The sequence below is a fragment of the Patagioenas fasciata genome, chromosome 9 (assembly GCF_037038585.1).
Source record: "Patagioenas fasciata isolate bPatFas1 chromosome 9, bPatFas1.hap1, whole genome shotgun sequence".
Lineage (NCBI taxonomy): Eukaryota > Metazoa > Chordata > Aves > Columbiformes > Columbidae > Patagioenas > Patagioenas fasciata.
The window spans coordinates 27,122,183-27,144,804 of NC_092528.1; the positions used below are offsets into that span (position 1 = coordinate 27,122,183).

Consider the following 22,622-nt stretch of genomic DNA (forward strand, 5'->3'; position numbering starts at 1 on the left):
TTAAACAACTGAATATGTACTTAGCCATGGGATGGGAAAGAAGGCCTGAGGGATGGGAATTTAGGCTGAGTTGGCAAACACTAAGCAACCCTCCCCTCTTTCCTCTCACCATAGCTTAATCCTGTGGGGCCTTTTGATCCGATTCTGGGTTGTAAAATATATTTTCTCCCTAAAGAGAAGCCCCCATGCTCACATCTCCATAGCAGGTGATGTACCATATGCAATATACAGTCCTATATATATTAAGTAGAAATTATTTCTCTTTGTATTCCTGCTTTTTATGCCCCTGTATTTTTCCTACTGCCCTTGTATCTGCCCCCCCCCCCCAATTTTTGTCATACAGATATTTCACTGCTTTTCACGATTCCTACCCAGTCTTTATTTTGCTGTATTTTTCAGGTAGAACAGGAACTTACTAAGTCTAAACTACACATAGGCAAACCCAGCCTACCTCTTCCTGTTTGTCATGGTGCTATACTTTTCTAGGGTTCATCTGTATATATCCCAAACCGTTACCAATTCTGGTTTTATTTTCTTTTTTTCCCAGCTGAAATTCTAAATGCGATCCCAAATCTTGAAGTATTAGATCTCTCTATCAACAAACACATCGGCTGCAGCATGAAGGTTATCGCTCAGGATCTGAAAAATGTGCCAGGCTTGAAAGAGTTAAACTTGCACATGTGTGGATTAAAGCAAGACAGCCTCCAGGGCTTAGGTTAGACTTCACGTTCAAGAAGACTTTCATTCTGAATAAATTGTACATCTGAAAACCATTTAGGAAAGGCAATGAGGTGGGGTTTTGCTGATGCTTTGGCAGTATTAATGGACAATCGGTATTTGCTGTTGGAGGATTCATAAGACTACAGAGACTTTCAGCAGGAACAACATTTGTCTTCCCTGAGCTCAAGCATGTGAAAGTCGGTGGGGAGAGTCACCCTCCACACCATTTGTCTGAGACACATCTTGGGGTAGATTAATGGCTCTCTGGACAAGCTTCCTCTCTCCCCAGACAGAACAAAGACAAGGGCCCAGACAGACTAGCTAACTTTTAATGACTTAATCCTACTCTCAGAAGAGAACTCAAATTCACCATTATCACTTAATGAGTGTCCAGTGAAGCCCGTATGAAATGGGCTTATTACCTGTGTCTCTCCCTAGTGGAGGTCTTATCCGTACAACAAAACAACTGGCACTGATTAGCGCATCCAGTGGTAATTTCAGCAAAAGGCTGAGGATTAACTGGATGGGGGGGATGAGCTGGCCTCACCTTCACCTGCTCTTTTGGAGAAGGATGGAGTTGTATGGATGGGGAAGCTTTATGGTTCCTCTGTGTCTGCTGTGATTATACACTGAAGCTTAGTCTGAGAACTTTGCCTGCAATACCTTGGGCAAACTTTGAGTTTAAAGTAAATAAATGCTAAAGCCACGACCTGAGCTATTGTAGCAGCCAGTGACCAGCATGTTCCCTTTTCCATTTCAGATACTGCTTTACAGCACCTTGCTGAGCTAAGAAAATTAGACATATCGGGTAACAAAGAGATTGGCGGTGGCTTTAAGGACTCAACAGTTCATTTGGCCAGCTTGAGAAACCTCGAAGTCCTTGATCTCCACCAGTGCTGTGTAACAGAAGAGGACATGACTGTTTTGTGTAAGGACATGTTGAGGAAATACATTAAGAATGTAGATTTTGACTTCTGAAAATATCTCAAAGGTGTTAAGATGTTCTGCCTGACTTAGTCTAGCAGAGCTTGGTTCGTTTTCATGGGGCAGTTCTGGCAGTGCAGTGTGGAGGATAGCTTTCTCAATCAATATGGAATGTTTTTTTGCTGTATCAAAGGAAATCTCATAGTGTCTGATCCCCTGTGGAGTTAAGGACCATGATGCAGAAGCATGATGGGAATGTAGGATCTGCCACCAAACATTTCTTTTTTGATACCCAGTAATTTTAGAAGTATCTGGGGACAGTTCCCCTGCTGGGATAAATTGGTATGGATCCAAGGTACATATGTGCATGTAACTGTCTAAAATTCCCCTAGTGAGCTTTAAGTTGAGAGTGATGTTAGGAGACCTGGCACTGCTGCTGCTGTGTGCTTTATAGAAAAGCTGAAGACTGCAGTCTCCAGATTGAATTGATCCATCTCGTAAATAGTGTTAGGAAGAAAAAGACATTTCCCATTCTATCAGTGAGGCAGTTTATTTTCCTGTGTGCTTGATCTTTACTTTTTGACATTGGTTCTTACTCTTTAGAACAACAACAAAAAATCCTATGAATCAAAGCCTGTATTGTCCACATCTTATTTTCCATGATAATGATAATTTGAAAAGCTGTTGATGAAGCATTGGGAAGTATTAACTATTAAAAATACCAGTCATTATTTATTTTTAATTTATTGACCAACAGAGAATAACACTACTAATATAAATGAGCTTCAGTTAACAGTGAAGACATTTGGAAATAACCCCCATCTCATTTAATGTTAAATTCCCTACTTCACCTAGAAAATTTCAACAGGAAGCTGTGTTCTGACAACCTTCCACACAGTATGTAATACCTAATTTCTTAAACATTCCTACCGAAAATGACAAGGCTCTTTATGGTCTGAAACATTGCTCACCATAAATTTGAGTGTCAAAACTTGGCCTTGACATTTGGATTGATTTATAAAGAAAAGAAATGATGTCAGGCAAATATAAAACTTACATATTTTTTCTGGATCGGTGACTGTCTAATAAATATTTCATGTTTTCACAGCCCAGGTGATACCTTTACTCTCCAGTCTTCAAGAACTGAATTTATCCTCGAATAAAAATGTTGGAGTCTCATCTTATCCTCTTCTGGGCAGGCTCAGGTTTTTACCAAAGTTGAAATCCGTGGCCATCAGCAATTGTGGTTTAGGCGAAGAGGCATTTTCATCACTAGGTAGGAATGTGGTTGTGGGTTTTTTTGTGTGTCTATTTTCTGTGTATCCTTGTGGGACAAAGCACTTCATTCTCCTTTGTCTGAACTCCAGAGATCATGGTTACGTTATACCACAGGTCCCGAGTGAAAAAGCCTGTAGTGAAACTAGTGCTTCATGGGCCCTGGTTGCAAGGGACGACCATTGTATGGTTTCCCCTGTTACGCTCGACTGGTTGAAGTGCTTTTAGTCCTTTGTCTGCAAGTGAGCTTTCGCATACTGCCTAATTTTGGAAGAGAAAGCAAAACATGCTTTCATATCATACTGTAATTACAGTTTGGTTGTAATACTACATTCTCAGTTTAGTGGGATAAAGTTTTCTCTGAAAGTTTTTCACTTAGTGAAAAACAGGTGAAGTTTCTGGTGTAGAGTTAAGCATGGGGCAATGGAGGATCTGGGGCAATGACTGTAGCAGGGGAGGAGATATTACACAGCCTTGAAGAGAAGTCCAGTCTAACACAGGATATGTAAATTCACCTCTCTTTGCCTACTTGTTGCATGTCTCAATTGATTAGTGGCTACACTGTCCCTTTGATAGGTGTTCCATATGGCACATGACATCCAAGTATGGGGGGATCTGTCAGTTACTGTGTATTGTGCAATTATGATATATTTTATACTGTTTACTGGTGATATTAAAACCTATAGTAAAACTTGACTGCCTTCAGCAGAAGCAATAGGAAGCTAAACTGGTCTAAGGTCCCTGCAGGAAAAGAACTATATTTAAATCATTACAATTATGTAAGTGTGACATCATGGAAATCGGTGTTGTCAAAAGATACAGACCGTTTCACCCTGCATGGTGAGTTCACAGCAAAAAACCAAAAAAAAAAAACCAAAAAAACCCACTTAAATTTATATAAAATAGTTTAAAAATAAGTTTTGATATTAAATTGTTTTCAGTGAGAGAAGGCCAAGCCAATAATGTAAACAGAAAGGCAAGAAACTCCTCCACAGGATCCTTGAAGATTCTATTGGCAGACACTTATCTTCTATAAAGAGCACAGAAGATATTTTTGCTTGACTCTTATTAGGATAAAAGAAGTAATTCCAAGCACAACCAGGCAGACTGATAGCAGCCTATTTACAGGTGAATTGTGTGTGAGGTGTCTGTTGAAGCCATGTTGTTTTCTCTTAGTAAGCAGAAGTTGCTGGTCTTAATCTTTTCAGCTGAGGCCGCCCTTCACCTTCCTGAACTGGAGATATTAGACCTTTCTTGGAATAAGTGCGTTGGTGGGAACCTAAAGCTGCTTTGGGAAGCACTAAAGCTTGCAACAGAGATTCAAGTGTTAAGACTGAGCAGCTGTAACTTGGTGGCTGAAGATTTGGCACTTTTAAGTACGTATAACATGGTATTTACTAGCAGTCAAGGAGCCAGGGCATTTAGACCACAATTCAGAAGGGACTTGTTCCACGGGCTGAGCACGTTTTTGCATAAATCAAATTAAAAGATGGAAAATACAGCAGCATTTTTTCCCATTAAGGGTTTTCATTTTGCTGAAGACTGTGTGTCCTATACATGTACAGGACAAAAGCTGAAAAAGATAAAAATGCCAAGAATCTTTGAGCAGTTTTATCTATTAATACATGAAGACAGCACTTAGAAAATGTAGCTTTTGAATCTGTGTTTTATATCAGATATTTAAAGCTCTGAGGAGTTTAATTTTGCTTGGTTACTGGTTTGGGGTTCAGTAATTTATGGGAAATGTATGTGCTGACAGTCAGTAATACAGGCACTACCAGCTCTGTCCATTAGGTGTTTTTTTGGAGTCATGCTATTATGGGAGAGTTAAAACAGAAATATTTTAGCCTGCCTTTTGGGAGCTGCTGAGAAATACTAGAAAATGGGAACCCAATGAAAGAATAACATCTAGGATCCTTTAAAAAATTTGTTTATTTTATAATCATCCTTGTGATTCTGTGGGCCTGACCCATGGGTTTTGATTGTCCTAGATGGCAATAGCTGGGTAACGGCTATTAAGGCCCAGTAATCTGAAGGCTGGTGAGATGAAGCGTGAATGTTTTTTGACTTTACAAATGCCACCTTTGGTGGGTGTCTGCTTTGCCAACCATACATTAAGGATTCTGGTTCCCTTTAGGGTATATTAGGCCCATTACCCTCCCACAGTGAGAGCTGGCTGTTGTAATCGTGCAACCTCATCTATTTTTTGCTTTCCTCTTTCAATATCCCCCTGTAGAGCTTGTCTGCCTATTTCAGTTGGCACTTGAGAACCTTCTTCCAACGGACTCAAAGGTTTTCAGGTTGCCATACAGTTTTAACTTGACACTTCTGTTCCTTTTGAATTGCCTGTGTTTAAAATGCTGTACATTCCTTCGGCTGTGCTAGTACAGTCTTTTTGAGGTCACCAGCAAGTGATTTTATGTTGCTGAGGAGTTGAATCTTGCTGTTTGACTGCTGAAAAACCTTACATAAAATTGTATTAAAATACTCCTCTTCTGACTTGTAAGCTTTTAAAGCAATTGCCAGGATGTCTTAGTTGTGTTTGTGTCTGTCATTTCTTGCAGCATTACTGATCCAGGATGGCCATCTAGCCAGATTACGGAAGCTGGATTTGAGTTATAATAACAACATCTCTGACGAAGGGTGGGTTGTTTTCTGTCAAGGCTTAGCAGTATTCAAAGAACTCTCGGAGCTGGACATCAGTCTTCGCCCATCATCCTGCCGTGACTGTGGGATGTGGTTCAGTGAGTTGTTAGCGGCCCTGACAAAACTGCCTGCCCTGGCAGAGCTGGGGATGCAAAGATGGGTCCTTTCAGAATCACAGCGAAAACGACTGGAAAACTTTAATGAAGACAACAAAAGAAACATTCGTTTTGACTGTTGATGGAGGCTGAAGGTTTCTGAAAGGCCTTTCACAAGCAGGACACAAACCAAGTATTGTGTGTCTCTGACTTAGAAAACTGCCTTTTTTTTAGTAATCTTGTCTCATGAGAGCTCTTGAAATACTTCGACAATTATAGAAAACTGTTATTTAACTTTTGCATGTATAGATCATTGCATTTAATAACATATTTTTTCAGCTTCTTTGGGCCATGCTTACACTACAATATAAGCTTAACCTTCGTGTTGTGAATACTGTAATGATTCCTGTCCAAAGAGTAATGGTGATTTCAGATGGACATGCTGCAGGTTTGCCAGGGAGGGAAGTGCCTGCGGTGGGTGCTAATGCAGGTGGGTGGGCAGGGTGAATGTGTATATAAGGAAAATGCCTCTAATGTGAAAATACTTGAAACCTCTGTGTTTTAAATTTTAGTTTCTTCTCTCCCAAAACTTTTGCCTCTTCATGAGTTCATTAAATCTACAGATTTGTGAGGTTTGGAAAGCATCCAAACAACTCAATCCAGCAAGGAAAACACAGAAGGGGCTGCTCTACCTCTGCTCTGGCCCTTAATGGCATCTCATAGTGCAGATGGGTCCTGCTTACAGAATCAGCATAAAATCAAGGTAAGAAACAGTTGACTTGTGTCTTTGCAGGTCTCAGGGGCAAGGGAAATGGTGCAGTAGGTTAAATCACAGATATGTCCAGCTACCTTAACCAAGATTTTGGGCACAGAGCAATCCATAAGCATTCTAGATGAGGCTATGCAAATACTTCAGGATACTTCAGGGATGCTCCTTCTCGTCCTGAGCTGTTTCAGCCTTATCCAGACTGTGCTTTCTGGACAGACCCTTTTATGACATACAGCATAAACTCAAACTTCCAGATCTAAGACTCTGATCTAGAGCATGTGAAAGCCAGTGGGAGTCCCCGCAGTGCCTTCATGCTTCCTACATTCGGGATTAATCCATTCATCTTCACAATACCTTGTGACATATCCTCACCCTAAAGATGAAGGGAATAAGCAAAGACTATTATTCAAAGCCACACAGGGCAACTTCTAGCTAAGAGCAGAGCACCCTGCTCTGTGCCCAAGACTTGTTAGAAAAAGCACCAACTTGGGATGTGTAAGTGACTCCTCCTTTTTTTGTTTGTTAACCTCTTGTTTGGCATTTTATTGTGTTTACCTAACACAGAGCCAAATTCTGGCATAGTCGATTGTGTCATGAAGCATGTTAACCCACATATGAGCTCAAAGACGGCAGTGGGATTATTCATTGGTAAGGTATTTTAGGAAGTAAAGGCATTAGATCTGCCCCCTGAGTGAGGAGTCTTAGAGAAATCCTGAGGCAGCTTGAGGGATAAAGTGCTGCTCAATTAGCCCTGAGTGTAACTACATGCTGCAGCAATCTCCTGGAGGACAGGCACAATGGCATCATTCAGTGGCACTTTCCTAACTTTCCAGTCTGGGTAACCCTTCCAGCGTGAGATTCTGGCTGATCAGGGCTATAACCATCAGCTGACCATGCCGTGCTGATACCTCTTGATCATTTAATTCATGATTTCATGTGAGGGTCTCTATGGATTTCCTGGTTTCAACTGAGAAGTGCACTTGGCTGCCCCAGCTCTGAGAAGTGTGATGAACTGGAGTGTCTTGGTCAGTCGTCGCAGGGAATTGCTGCAGTGTGGGATCAGTTATTTTCTACAGAGGTCTTCAACCTCTGAAATGAAGCAAAGAGCCCCTGTTTCACACAGGGATAACAAGAGAGACTTTCAAGCAGTGACTCAAGAATTATTCTAATGTGGAAGTACCATCATCTCTGTTTAACAGCAGAACACCAATCTCGTCATCACTCGCCTTCCTGTGACTTTCCCCCTCAATTCTGCCTTTGGTCCAACTGGGAAATTAATCCTTTAACTGCTCTGTGAGAACCTCTCTGAATCACTCCTTTCCCATTTGAACCTCTCTCTCTCTAATTCAGCAAAGCAGCTGGGCCATGTTTAATGTCCAGTATCTGTTGTAATCTTACTGACTGAACTGGACTTCAGTATTGGAGCTTCTTTCATTGGCATATTGTAATAGCTGGGTTTCTTCTCAGCTCCAGAGAACATTATGGACTCACTACTGGCAACCTCTCCATTTACTGCTGATCCCTTTCTCACTCGTTTGCTCCCTGATGGTTCTGTCATACCTGTTGTGCCACTAAAAAGCTTTTATTAAATCCCTTTATTAAATGTCATGTTTATCTGCAAATCTTTCCAAAAAGCTCTCACTACCAGTGATTGCCTCTTTTGTAGTCTCTGAATCATCCCTTCTCTCTGTTTCTCTTTGCCTTCACTTAAAGTGAAAAAATTTTGTGAGACACCTCCAAACAATCAAAACAGCATCAGTCATGTAGTAAAATGGAAAACCAAAACTGAACCACCCTGCTTTTCTGCACTCACAGCTCTCTCCTGCCAACAAACATATTGATGAGATTTCAGTATCAATTCAAGAGCCAAACAGAAATAAGATCCATGCCCCGGATGCAGATGTAGCTGTGGCATTTGGAGAGCACTGCCTGGAGGTGGAGCTCTAGGAAGAGCTGGATCTCAGTGACGTTGTCTTCGCCACCTGCTTCAGGATGTTACCACCTTCTCCGAGACAACTCGGCGAACAAGAGCAGGACTGCAGTTCTGACCAGTTAAACTAAATAAAGGGTTCTGATCCACCCACTTGTGTATTTTAAAGTCTGCACAGTGGTCGGTCTTAGTTCAGCTCTGTGCTTTATGGATGCTGCAAATAAAACTTTGGAGGGGTTTGCTTTCTGTAAAGTGCTGTGGAAGGACATGGCTGTGTATAAATTTGACATGCTAGAATTATAGTAAGGAGTGTTGGTCATGGCTCTTTTGAGTAACAAAGATGTTAGGACTTGCCAGGACCTGTAACAGTTGCAGAATATTGCATCCTCTCTGCTTTCAAATAAGCCTGCTGTACACAGATGTTTTACAAACTGTCACCAGGCTATCTGAGAGATGAGCTATAACACTAAGGATTTGACAGCTTGCAGTCAGTCAAAATACTGTAACTACAGATTGGCAAAACATCAGTGAACAGTTTTGCAAAAGTGTAGAGATACTTTCAAAACAGCTTTTCACACCTCTGAAAAGCAGGGTGGTAATTCAGGTTCTGATATAAGTGCATGTGTTCTGACTGCCTAGAATCCTCTTCCATATTTCCAATCAAGGTATTGATTATTTCTGAATATAAAACTCATTAAATAACTGATAGTACCCTGGGGATATCTACTAAACACAGAGACAACATGTGTTTCAGACACTGAGTTTTGATATGATTCCTATTCTGACAGCCCTGACGCTGCACCATGTATCTTCAGAGATTAGGAGAACCTTCAGTCCTGCATTTGGGAGCAGCGGAAGTCCACAGAAGTGCCATGTTGCATCAGAAAAAGATCTTCCCCCTTCTATCACTCCTACCTGCAATTTGCTCATGTCTTCTGGCAGAACTTTGAATGTAATTCCTTTATTTTGTCCCAGGTATAATCTCTCTAATGACTCTAGGAGAAAGATTTCTTTTGGAAAGATACTGGATAGGTTCTCAGGTAGGCTAAAGCATTTCAAATTTGTCAGTTCTTTCACCTCACAGATACCTAAACAGAATCATTAAAAAGATACATTATGTCAGTTAAACAGTAGCCTTTAGGATTTGTTTTTTAGGAAAAAATCTCCAGGAAAATGCTGTGGGGACGCATTGCTGTTGATGGATGAACGCAGAATATTCTGCTCGTTAATATAACATTGTACCTCACAGTACAGTGGAAATTTTGTCGAAAAAATCCATGTTGTTTCCTCTGCTGGGAAGATTTCTTATGGGGTTAATTTTATTTCTTAGCAGAAACATTTGTCTGCTTCTTTGTTTCCTTTGAACACACAGTGCAGGGGAGAGTGATTTAAAGGAACGAAATCTGAAAGTGATTCTTTTGCATAATTTACTAGTTCTGTAAATGTAATCTTCCAGAAGAAATTGCACAAGTGAAAATCTTGGAAGTGCTACAATATCACATCCCTTTGTTAGTTGCCCTCTGTTCTGTTTCAGTTTGTGACATTGATTCTATGCAAATGCAACTCTTATTTTCTAGCATACACAGAAAAAAAATGCAAAAAACTGAAGCAATCCTTCCAGTTAGTATTTTATCTTTATGATCCAACACAAAGGTCGGTGTTTTCCTGTTCTTGCTTTTCCTGTCTGAATACTCAGATGTCAGTGATAACGAGTAACGCAGGCTCAGGTGTACACCAGGTGGAACATGCCTTCTCACTGTAGTAGGGAAAGGTGACAGTTGTAATGAAGAGCTTAGATTTTGCAAAAGCGAGGTATTGATAAAATAAAAATGAAAACAGAGCAACAAATACCTCTGCATCTGACTGCTATCCAATACTTCCAGATTTTTCATAGTGCATGTTCCTTTAGGAATCTCATCAAAGCAATTTTCACTCAGATTGAGTATCCTGGCACTGGTTAATCTGGTGAAGGACCCAGGTACTGCATGCAGTTGGGTGTTCCTTGGATAAACAGGGATGGCCAGCAACAGATCTTGTGTGGGAGCTTCTCCAGGCTGTTAGCAGGCAGTCTGAATATTCTCATTTCAGTGAGACTCTTCAAACATGGGGGAAGCTTGTGTAGGAGATTATGAGGCAGATCCAGCACAGCCAGCTTCTGGCAGTGTAGGAGGAATGGAGGATAAGTTATTAAAAGCTAAAAATAGCTTAACTGACTTTCTCAAAAATCCTCTCTCTTCTGGAATGAGACTGAGATTTTGTTGCACATACGTTATTTCTAAATTAGCAATATGACAAAGTTCCTTGGGAAAACTTTGAAGTCTTTTTTTTTTGGAGGTAAATTTGAGTTTTGTCAGGTTCACTATTTCTTTCCACAGACACTTGAGATTATTGTCAGAAAGAGCAAGCAGTTCAACATGATGGACATATTCACAGATCTGCTCTAGGATTTCATGCAAGAGCTTGAGCTGATAAAGGGGGGGCTGCAACTTGCTGATAACTGGCAGTGAAATACAGGAGAGGGGGTAGTTATAATACTTAAATCTAAGCTCAGAAGATATTTCAGTTCCCCCAGTTCTTTATATGGGTCCTGTATGTGATTTTGATCGAGGTGGAGGATCTTCATGTGCCTCAGGCAATTGATGTCTCTAGGGATGCTTACAATTGTGTTTGTTTCCATGTGCAGCTCTTCCAGATATTCTAGGCTCAAGGCCTCTGGTGAGATGGTTTAGCTAAATCAATAAAAAAATCTCCTGTGATGTGTCGGAGAACAAGCTTCATCCTCTGATGCTTCATTCACTGGTATTTTTTTTGCGGTCTCAGTGTGGTCACCCTCAAAACCAAGAGTTGGCTTTAGGGCAGTGAGAGTCCTGCTGGCCTTCTGGCTCTGCTGGGACTCCTTATTTGGAATTTCAGCAAAGAAAAAAATTAGAAATTAACAGTATTTGAAGACCTTCCTACGCTAAATAATTACGGTAAGACTTCAGCATTTAGGAACAGGTTCTAGTCTCAGTTGTACCCCTGCAAAAAGCTGCTTGTGTTTGCTGAGATCAAATCCTGCGGTAAATACAGTGGGACCGTATCTTTGAATCCCAGCGCATCCCAAAGTTGCCCCAAGAGCCAGATTCAGAAGGTGAACTTGTGATGTCGGGGAGCTGGAAAAAACAACCTCCTTGAGTCTTTAAGGCCTTAAGTATTTGCAAACATTGACTGAGGTCTGTCTTCAGCAATGCTGATTGTAGAACTGGAAGTCTTACTGCAAAAAGATAGCACTTTCTTCTGTAAATGAGTGGTTTCTGAGCCAAAGAAATGCCAGTGAATCTGATCTTTGATAACCCGTGAAGTTGTATTGCTGATGGCAAAGGAGCAACATGTGGAAAGCGGGGACTACCTGACCAGCCTCTGATGTCTGAACAGTAGAAACCTTTCAGCTGGCATTTAGGGAATGATGAGAAAGTGGAGATCAAGAGAAAGCTGTCAGTCATCTCCCACTGATGCCCTTTTCTCTGCTGCCATAACCATGCCAAGAGGATGTCATGTTTCCAGAGATGGGTGGTTTCCAGGTGTCACCAGGATGAGGAAAAAGAACTGAGCAACCACCACAGGTAGACATTTGTGCTGGGCTTACCTGTCTAATTTAGATTTTGCCTGAGATAATTTTATTTTTATTGTCCCTGAGTTCAGTATTTGGGAGCAAGCTCTACATGCTGTGGGACAGGAGAATGTGCTGTTCCTGCTCACCCCCTCCTGGGATGGTGAAGCTGGCAGAAGGATTTATTCCATGGAAAGGACCAGCACAGGCACCTTTGAAGTAGCTGCTAATCCGTGTAACCACGGAAATTTTTGCAAAGGCTCCTTGGAGACCATGGGCAGACCACTAAGTAAATACTCTGGGGTAAGCTGCCAAATCTCCCCTCTGCAGCTGGCACCACATATGTGGCCATGTCTCCACTGCACTGCGTGCCATACCACAGCCATGGGGCCTTGTGCCAGGACCTGGCTGCCTTCCCTCGGGGTGTTCTCCTTGGAGATGGGCTCTGTGACCAAACATTCTTAACCTTGGAGCAGCCCGGAGAGAGGACGCAGGCATTCATTGCTCAGGTAGGCTTGCGGAGATCGGAGACCCCACTGCTTTATGGGGAAAAAGGACCTACATGTATGAATATTAGCTCAGATCCTACGCAATGGCAGACTAGAAACATATCCACATATCTGCATTTTTTTTCCTTCGTTTTTCCTGTCTCTCTTGCCTTCCAAGTGTTGTAACCATTTCAGACCAAGCCCATTTTTATTGTTACACAGAGCCCAGCAGAACAGCACTTGGGTCCAGGGTGATGTTGCTAGGCTGCCCTAACAATGCACTAACACTTTGTTTTGTTTTCTAGCAGGTCATGTCACTTCGTCCAAATCTTCACCAGCAGTATGTGCAGGCCTGCCAAAACTTGGGCCAATCTGAAAACCCCTTCATTGCTCATGTGCTTCAGGAAGCTGATAAAAATGGTGAAACGTAAGGAAATAATAAACAGCATGTTTCAGATGCTTCTGAAACCTTTAAACAAGACAGCAGGACTAGGAACTGAACAATGAGGAAGTTCATACAGTTTCAGGCCTAAACTCAAGTAATATTTAGCATTTACTGCTGAAGTTCTGGTTTGACTCATCTTGACGTCTTGGCAGAAGTTTGTAGTGATATATCCTTTCTGGGCAGCTTTACAAGCAGAGAAATCAAAAAAAGTGAAAAATGTACAGGATGGTGCCTTTGTGTCCCTTGGAGAAGCCAAACCCAGTATCTAGTCATTCTAACTCCCTGCCTTTTGTCTCGCTCCTGTTTAAAAAGCCTCAGCTGCATCCAGTGAGCTTCCAGCTGGTAATGCTTCCCTGGAGTGACTCTGACCACCAAAACACTCTCTCATTCTGTGGCTGGGCAGGGCTTCCTCCCAGGGATGCTCCTGGGGTCAAAGTTAATTGTCTTTTGGAGAGAAAACCTGAGAAAGTACAGTGTAGGGAAATGGTTTGTGGTAGGTTTTGATTCTGAGGGCAGGAGAAAGTAAATAAAGGGAACAAGTAAAAAGGAGAAGATAACGTAACCTCCAAGACAGTCTTTATTTCTATCTGCCTTCCCCTCATCTTGCTTCTTCCTGCTTTCTGTGCATGTGTGCTTTTTAGAGTATCAAAAAGGACAGTGCTGAGGTACAGCTTGAATCACGTCTGTCATGGTGTTACCAAAGGCAGTGGCAGCAGTTAACTGCATGCAAATGCAGCAGTGAGGGCAAGTGTGGGTATACTTCTTATCTGGAGAGAGAATTAATTTTTCTGTGTTTTACTTCTCCCCATGTGTTTACATTTTGATGTTATGTCAGATGGTCAAATGGGATCACAATAAAAATAGCTGGAAATAATCATCTAGTGCCTGTGCAGAGAGTTACAGATGACGATCTTCAAGCTCTCACTTCTGTCTTACACAATACTGTATCTGTTACAGGTAAGTTTCTTTCAGGTGTGTTTGACATTGCCTTGTGAATTTGAGAAAACATAAGCAGTCTTGATTTCAGCCTTAGTTTGTCTTTATTTCTTTTTGTTTAGAGATCATCTAATTGTAGATCCGCATCTGTCACATTCTTCATCTTTTTCAGGTTTGGATCTTAGGTTTAATTTATTGACTGATGCTGGAGGAAAGCACATGGCAAAATTCCTTGAGGTGACAAAATTATGTTTATCATTCAGCAACTTGTAGTTTTTCTTGGCTCTGATAATATTTATCTGTGGTAAATTTGAGACAAGAATGCATTGGTTTGGCAAAATTCCATTCATTTTGACTTTCACATCCAAATCCATCCCACTAGAATCTCAGATTGCATTCTCTGGGGAGATTTATAAATTCTGATAGAAAACCATTTGACATTTGGCTGGGGTGTCATGAAGAAAGAACAGTGGAATAAACTGTGAGGCTTTTAGGCTTACTTTTGAATTAAATATAGGAGGTAATGGTAGTGTCAAGTGTGCCAGGGCCTTTGTTTTAGACACCTTATCATCTTTGTTAGTCTTTTTGTAGGTCTAAAGATAGGATACTTTAATGCTTCCTTTCTGTCATTGTAAGCACAGGAATACAGATGAAAAATGGTTGGTTGCCACTCAGTGCCTGTGTTCCTGGAACTCAGGGGGGGCACTGGGTTCACAAAATGTCTGAGGATCTGCAGCTGAGCTTGACCACTGGCCTTGTTTGGTCATGCTGAGCACATGGTGGTTTCTGTAAGCCTTTCCATCATAATCTCTCATATTTTGGCATTCTTTAACTACATCTCCAAATCAAGGGCTGCCTGAAATGCAGCAAACAGAGGTTTTAAGTATGTGTATGATGCATCTCATTTTTGAAAAATGCAAGTATGCTCTGGAAAGTAGTTTCATTGCTTTCTGCTTTGTTTGTTCCTTAGAACAACTCCACTCTGCGGTACCTGAACCTGATGCTTAATGATATTGGCACAAGGGGAGCGGTGCTGATAGCAGAAGCACTCCGTGTGAGTATGTGTCTGGGACATTTTAGACATTGGCATCCAGTTTGATATTTTTGCTTTTGATGAGCAGTACTGGCTGTCCTGCCAACATCAGCGCTGGCTCAAAGGGCCCTCTGTCTTCAGTCCGTTCAGCATTTTGCTTTATCACAGAGATTGCTTGTTTTCCCAGGGCACACTTCAGGAATCAGATTTCACACATGAGAAAGTTGCACTGTGCTGCTATTAACACTTAATGATCACAACTATCATAGCTGGATTTTTTCTGTGTGAAAAATGCTATGCTATAGGATATATAATACCATATATTTTTTTAAATGGTATTAAATTTGCCTGTGCCTTGATGTCAATATTTGTCTTGATTCAAGATGTCTGAGACGTGTTTTCAAAACTTTGCCTTACAGCAGCAGCAGCGTAAAAACATGTTTGTTATTTTTAATGTGGTTTGCCAAGGAAATGAGGCTTGTGTGTAAGATTTGTTGTGTTTGTGAAATGAGATTCACGTGAGCTCTTTCTTCCTCCCTCATAGTCTTTGAACTCTGAACTGATTTCAGCTCACTGTGACACACCCCCAAAACACTGAGGTTGTACAGGAGATTGTACAACACCGGGCTTGCAAAAAACCCTCAGAGCTGCTTGTGCAGCCCCCCCAGCAGCATCTGCTGGGTTTGCTGAGCAACCTGACAACCCTTTGGCTGAAAGAGCTTCTGCTGCTCACACTGCTACTTGTTTTGTAATCTCTTACTTAGTAATTCCCCAATGTTGAACAGTTTTAAGATTCAGCTGGACAGTGTGCAGGGCCACCTTGTCTAGACCAGGAGTTTTCCAAGAAAGGTTGGACCAGGTGATCCTTGTCATCCCTTCCAACCTGGGACTCAATGATTCTGTGATAATCTCTGGTAATGAGTGATCATGGTGGTACTGAGGAATTAAAAATACAAAACTACTCTGCATTGCATTTAAGGCTTTAACAGATGAACAGATATTTAATATCTATTGAAATTCTGTGGAGGGTAAGGGGAAAGATGCTGACTTTTCTCAACCTCTGATCAGAACTTTTATCTGCCAGTGAAGTCTCCAGCCCTGCAAGGACTTACATATTGGTTTGACTCTGCGCCACATCATCCTGCTGAAGTCGACCAGCTTCACTGAGCTTTGACTGGTCATGTGGTTTAAAGGCTCTGAAAAAGAAAGAAAATTATATTTTTGTTTAAAATACACTTACTAGATCTGAGTAATTTTGAGATAATTTGCATTTCAGCTGCCAGTTTAGGCAGAAATATCTGCCTGGATTATCTTCATGAATGCAAATTTGTGAACTTGGGAGAAACAAAAGTTTTCAAATGCTCAAGTTTTGTTTCCAGGCTCTCATATGTTTGGTTCCACTATGGGGAGCCTGAGCCAACTGCTTAGTCAGTGTTATCACTTAGACACATTTCTTCTGGAGGGATGTTTTGTCTGTGTGACAACCAGCGAGATTCACAGGAAAAAGGACAGTGTTGTTTCTCAGGCCATTTCAAAGACATTGATTTTTTTTTTTTTTTAAATTTTTTTTCTAGAAGAATAAAACACTTCTACATTTGAGAATGACTGGAAACAAAATAGGAAGGCAAGGTGGGCTTGCCTTTGCCACAATGCTACCATCTAATTCAACCTTGGAGAGGCTGGATCTTGGAGACTGTGACTTGGTGAGTAACCCAGTAAAATTATCAGCAATGACATAAGTCTTTCAAGGGTATTACAAAGGTCCTACAGTACTTAATTAAGGGGAAATGCCATCTGTTGCCATTGATTTTGCATTTTGTGCTAGCTTGAGGTAAAACAATATTTAAAATTGCAATGCATACTTGGAAAGGCATGTTGTAGAAGACACCTGTGAAGTCATAGCTGATGATATATATTAGACCCACTATGTCCCTGGGAATTCAAGTGCTTGGCTTTCCCATTTTCCAAGGTTTGTTTCTGCTGTTCATTTTTGTTATGCTAAGTCTTGTGTAATTTTTGTTGAAGAAAGGACTTTTTATGCCCTGGAGCTTCTTTTCCTTCTAAAGTGTGCAGTGCTATAACACCTGTAAGTCATCCAGTCTCACAGATCTGTTGCTCCGATCAGAGCTCAATCCATAAAGGACATGAACACAACAGTGCTGAATTGAGTAGAAGGGCACCCAGTTTGATCTTAGACAACTTGCTGCCTCCTAAAATCGAGTGCTGGGATTTATACAGTGCACAGGGAAAGTCAGCGGGGTAGCAATGCTTCCCACTCTAGCTGGGAAAAACCTGTGGATGACTTTTAAAAGCCTGTATTTGTTTCCTGGAATTACAGCATTTGCTCCTAAACTAAGAAGGAGGAATACCTCTCAGAAAGTGTGAAGGGTGTTATGAATACATAAACAAGGGAAGTGTAGCCAGTGTAGGATTTATTTGAAAGCTTAATATGTGTCTGCTTGGTAGAGAGGATAGAGTTGGTCTAAAATTAAATGGCTTGTATACCAGCCTAATTGGAAAGTAACATAAATATAAATTAGTGAGCAAACTAGAAGGAAATTAAAAAAATGAATTGGCCTGCATTTTAGACTCTCACTTCTCTGTATCATATTAGTCACATTCAGTATGAATTTACCTTTACCAAAGACCTTAGGGAACACACGCAAGCTGATTTTGCTTCATAAATCAGGAAAACCAAAATACAGAATCAATTAAATGGACAAGGATCTTTGAGGTGCATTATTCTTGCTTTTTATTTTCTGAGTTGCAAATTTCCTAGTCATTTGTACTTCTTAGTCTAATTCCTCTCTGTGATTCCATAGGGAGTTGAAGTTGGTATGATCAGAAAATACATTGTGTCTGTAAGCGCCTGTCTACTGCACTTGCATTTCTCCAGAGTTCATGGAGTCAGAAATCATAGTGTTTCAAATCTGAGCCTATTTGATATTTTTGATCTTCTGACAATCAGTTCTGAGAAGCCACAGTAATTTGGTAGCTTGGTCTATACATTGAACAAGCTTCTCTTAAGAGTTTATTTATTTTCATTTCTAGGATACGGAATGTCTAATAGCCCTGGCAACAGCCCTGAATCTGAACCAATCAGTCAAAGCAATAAACCTAAATCGTCCTTTACTACACAGCCAAAGGGTATGTAAGTCGACCATAGTGTCAGCTCAGCGAAGAGAGAAGTGTAAGTCAGTACTGATGTATTTATGGCCAGCTGGACTACACGGCTCTCTGGGTTTCCTTGTGAAGTAAATGGCTGAAGAGATATTTTTTTCTCTTTCTGTGCCAAGTTTTGTGCAGTCATAGGCTGCCCCTGTTTAACTAGAAGGTTACTTTTTTTAAAATGTCTTTATTGGTGCACAATGCATTTGTTAAATAATAGGCTAATGGAGACAGCTTGTTATTGGAGAGCCAGGTATTCCTTCTGCTGTTAGAGCATGGAGAGTTTTATGTGTCATTCGGTAAACAGAGGGAGAAATGCTGCTTAGCAGGAAATGAGGGGAAGAACAAAAGACTCTTGTTTATCTGAGCAGTGCGATACCAGAGCCCACAGCCTGAAGAAGAAAGGCGCACTTCAACAACAAGCCACATTCACTATGCTGTGCGGTTTTGTTCTTTCACTTGAAGCATGAATTTAACAAGTGAATGAACCTCATCCATGTAAAACCTGCGATGCATTAGTTGGGAAAAAAAAAAAGAGACATAAACCTTCCAAAACAACTGAGCATGGAAAAGCAAATCTGTAAGGCTGCTGGGGGCAGCACCACAGGTGCAGGGAGCCACGGGGTTTTGCTTGCAGATGTGCAGCTTGTGTGCACGGCTGGTCCCACTGAAGTCTCGGCTCTAGAGCTGGTCGCAGTGGTGTTTTCACCAGACTGGCAGCAGTTGTCAGGTGTCTGCAACAGGTACAGTATTTTCCCGATGGCAGGATAACGAAATTAAACTATGATGGTCAGATTTTCCTAAATTCCCAAAGGTGAATTTAACAGTTTAAACAGATTTTAGTTGTTTCTCTTCTACTAGGAACAGGGCTTGATCTGTCTAAACTCAGTTTTAGAAGTCAATTTAAACTACTGCTATTGAAAATATAGACCGCTAAGGGCCTGGTCTGTATCCGTGCCAGACTATTTGCCGTTGTGCTCCCCTTCAACTCTCTCATTTTCTGAGGCTTCTGTGGTGTTCCCTTATTTTTGACTCAACATATTCACTTTTTTTTTTTTTTTTTAACTAAATATCACTACTTCAAAACTAACTTATTTTGCCTTAGAGTGACAGGACATACTTTTTCCCATAGTAATCCTGTTTCTTTTTATGAAATAATATATTAGTGTCATAACAAAATACTTCTAATGTTAATGAAGGCTGACTCAAACATTCAGTTTTTAAGAGCAATGAATGGGAAGAAAACTCATTAGATATAACGATTCAAACATTGATGCTCCTGATATTTGCAGGGAGGTATACAGTACTGTAAATATGCAAAGATCTTTCTGGTGTTGTGCATTATCATAATGTATTGTTTCCTGGCTATTTTTAATACAAAGCTGCAATATGCAAAATAGGACGCTACTGACAACCAAATCTTGCTGTTAGTTGTGCATTTCTCTTTGACTGAAGGAAGACCACATCTAGTCTTAAAGTACAGCTTAATTAAACTGACTGTATATTTTTAGGAAGAGACCACAGTTCATGTAGCTCTGACATTGAAAATTAACTCCTCTCTTTTGGAACTACACTTGGGCAAGCATGAAATGAAAAACTTTGGTGTACAGCAACTGTGTGAGGCGCTGTATATGAACTCCACCCTGAGATACCTTGATCTTAGCTGGTAAGAGTTATGAAGTGACATAGCCCTGACTAACCTTAGAAACTCATTTTCTTAGCACCTTTTGAAAAAAAATGTATTCATTTCTCTTTCAGTAATAAAATTACCTGTGATGGTATAAAATTTTTGGCAAAACTATTAAAATGGAACGACACCCTGCAAATCCTAGATCTGAATGCAAACCGAATAGAAGATGATGGAGCCATCTACCTGAGTGAAGCCTTGGCGTCGTACAACAACACTCTTCAGGCGTTAGTATTTTACCCCAGAGACTGCAGGTGTCATGGCTTGGAGTATAAGAAACTTGGACTTTGCAGTGGCTGAACTGACATCAAAGCTCTGTGCTTTGATGTTGATTGAAATACAAGTCAGGAGTTTCCAAACTTTTTAGTTCATTTTTCCTTCTCAGGGCAAAAAATGTAACAGATTGAGTGGGATTCCTTTGCTAAGCATTGGTATCTCCTGCCGTGTGAGATGCCCCAAGGCCTGTGAGATGTCTTGGGATCCTGGCAGGTGCCTTTTTTCCATCTCGTATCCACTGCTGTGTGGCCTGACATGCTTGTTTTTGTATTTCATGGGTTTTTTTGCACTGATGCTTAGATCAGTTTTGTAGTGGTTCATCTTACATGCAATTCACAGCTTTTACAGTCATTCTAAGGAGGGGGGAAGGCAATTAGATCCTGTTAGTTCCTTTTGCATCTTTAAAGTGTAGGTGCCTGTGGCACATAAACAAAAACAAACTGGAAGCTGTACATCTTCAGAATTTTAAGATAATCAGATTTCATGCAGGCATAAAGCACTATATCTGTCAATTCTCATCTTCAACACTTAAGAAAATCCTCTCTTTAAGTTAGCTTCCAGGTGAACCCAAAAGAACTGTAATCTCTCCATCAGGGTGTATTTTGTAGCCCGCGTTAAACCGCATGCGGGCAGGATGTAAAAGCTGATCAAAGGTGTTACCTGAAGCCATTAGTTTTAAGTAGCAGACTGAGGAGGTGGGTGCCTCTGAAAGCCTTCCAGGTTCACCAACATAAAAATAACTGCCGCTCCACAAAGATCAAAGCTTAGCCTGGCTAAATGCCAACGCCTGGGCTTCAAAGCAGGCTGGAGATGGGACCTGGTCACCTTGTAGTGAGGCACTGACACTGAAGAACTAAATAGTGAACAACCTGGGTGCATGGGGCATGGAAATGCCTTGAGAAATAGTACAAGCCTGTAGTCCAAACTGCCTGTAGCAACCTGCAAAAATGTTATAGTAGCACTGGCTTTAATACAAATGGATAATAGCATTATTAAAAACAAAGATAGCATTTCAATATACATATACAACCATTAAATAAAAAATAAGAATAAATCATAGTTAAACTCTTCCTTAAGATGGGAATTCAGTGGGTTGACACACATTCGCGTAACTATTTTCTCTGTTTATTAGGTTGTCAGTAACAAGCAACAAGATATGTGGCAAAGGACTTTTAGCTCTTTCAGATGCAATGAAAAGAAACACAGAACTTTCTTATATTTACATCTGGGGGAACACATTTGATGAAGCCACCTGCATGGTAAGTATTTGCTTCTGAAGTCTTCTAAGAAGGTTGTTTTATGTTTGTTTGTTCTTGTATGTTTTTACAGTCATTGGGAAGACTACAGCAGTTTGTGAATACAATGAGATACTTAATTTACTTTTTTTAAAAAAATAATTATAATATGGTGGTGCTGTAACGAGACTCACTGCACGTCAGCATAATGAAATGATCAATTACTTGCCTATTGTGTGTTATCTTCCAGAGCCTTCACTGCAGTCAAAGTAGAATATTATGTCGTATTCTTCTTATTATTCATTTCAGGCATATTCGGAATTACTTCAGACAGGCCGCCTGAAACCTAATTGTACAGATGTGGAACCATTTGAAGTGGATGGGCACATTCACCTTGCGGAGCTCTCCCATGGCCTCAAGAAGCATTACTACTGGACACCCAGTTTTGGGGAGGAGATGGACAAAGACGCTAATGCCAGTCTGGCGATTGCACCTGTTTCAGAAAACCTAGCTCGATGCACTTCCTGTCCTTGAGGTTTTCCTATCTGGTTTCTAGTAAAATGGATTACATCAGTATCAAAGTTGTTGCATGTTGTTTCTTCAGGGTCTTTAGAAGGAATCTAAAAGCACTCAAGGGGGCATTGGAGATAAAATATCAAACCAGTGACCTTAAAATTTGTTGCTAAAGATGCCCAAGCTATTAACAGCCTATTAATATGAAAAGGCATTAATTTTGCTGCAGTTATTTCTATTGCACGCTATCTCCTTTGCCTTACCACGATTAGATGTAGTTCCAGGGTTCCCAGGTGATGGGTGAATTTAATAAAATAAAACGTGAAGAGGAAAATAATTTTCACCATGGCGCAGTGCACTAAGTGTGACACTGGGTGTTCATAGCAGCAACAAGGAATAGAACAGTCACTGACCAGAGGCACCTGAGCAATTTGTGCAGCAGCACAAACGTGTGGACTGAACTTCCAGCAGCTGACCTGTTCTGCTCTGTTTAGGACACCTTCTCAGATCAGGATTTTTATCAAGTGCTTCTTATTTTATAAAGAGGCAGGGCTGAATCAGAGCAGCAGCAGCACCTGTGGATGAAGTTCCGTGATCACAGGGCCCTCTCCCACAGGGCTCCCGCAGCAGCAGAGCTCTCCTTGTCCTTCCCAGGCTACAGTCTCTGCAGGCCCGTGTCCATGTAAGCTGGGAGAACCCACTGGTAGTGAATGTTACTGCATCTCTGCAGGCTGGAGTGCAGCCAGGCAGATCAAACCGACAAAAACTGACAACCGGGAGTGCTGCTGGGCACCAGCTTTGCCTGACAGTATATCAGATATGCTGTAAAAAATGGTTCTTGGTAAAGCTGAGAGGTTTGGGTAAACCCATTTGTTGCTACTCTTCTTTATATA

General features: G+C 41.0%; 3 protein-coding genes across 3 annotated transcripts in view; 2 read left to right on the top strand and 1 right to left on the bottom strand.

The window, feature by feature from the left end:
- Positions 1–11,958, top strand: part of LRRC31 (leucine rich repeat containing 31) — a 49,541-nt gene extending 37,583 nt beyond the window's left edge. The window contains 5 exon segments of the mRNA XM_065845066.2: positions 548–715; positions 1,481–1,648; positions 2,753–2,920; positions 4,128–4,295; positions 5,484–11,958. Coding sequence (XP_065701138.1) covers positions 548–715; positions 1,481–1,648; positions 2,753–2,920; positions 4,128–4,295; positions 5,484–5,803 — 992 coding nt within the window. The 3' untranslated portion in view covers positions 5,804–11,958.
- On the bottom strand, positions 6,686–12,223 carry LRRIQ4 (leucine rich repeats and IQ motif containing 4). Its single transcript, XM_065844085.2, is given in 7 exon segments — positions 6,686–6,802; positions 9,275–9,447; positions 10,197–10,373; positions 10,376–10,524; positions 10,526–10,887; positions 10,890–11,255; positions 12,161–12,223. Coding segments are annotated over 7 exon segments (1,407 nt in total).
- LRRC34 (leucine rich repeat containing 34) lies at positions 11,970–21,750 on the top strand. The gene is made up of 11 exons (XM_065844086.2): positions 11,970–12,457; positions 12,742–12,863; positions 13,717–13,838; positions 13,990–14,054; positions 14,788–14,871; positions 16,425–16,553; positions 17,902–17,997; positions 19,530–19,684; positions 19,777–19,932; positions 21,114–21,240; positions 21,526–21,750. Exons 1-11 carry the CDS (start codon positions 12,299–12,301, stop codon positions 21,748–21,750), a joined length of 1,440 nt encoding a protein of 479 aa, XP_065700158.1. The 5' UTR covers positions 11,970–12,298.
- Positions 21,751–22,622: the final 872 nt, after the last annotated feature.

Bases quoted from the DNA above. Each gene is read 5' to 3' on its own strand.
- LRRC34 (XM_065844086.2), top strand. From the start codon at position 12,299: ATGTCTCCACTGCACTGCGTGCCATACCACAGCCATGGGGCCTTGTGC. The intron at 12,458-12,741 runs GTAGGCTTGCGG...TTTGTTTTCTAG, and splicing joins CGCAGGCATTCATTGCTCAG to CAGGTCATGTCACTTCGTCC. The intron at 17,998-19,529 runs GTATGTAAGTCG...GTATATTTTTAG, and splicing joins CTTTACTACACAGCCAAAGG to GAAGAGACCACAGTTCATGT.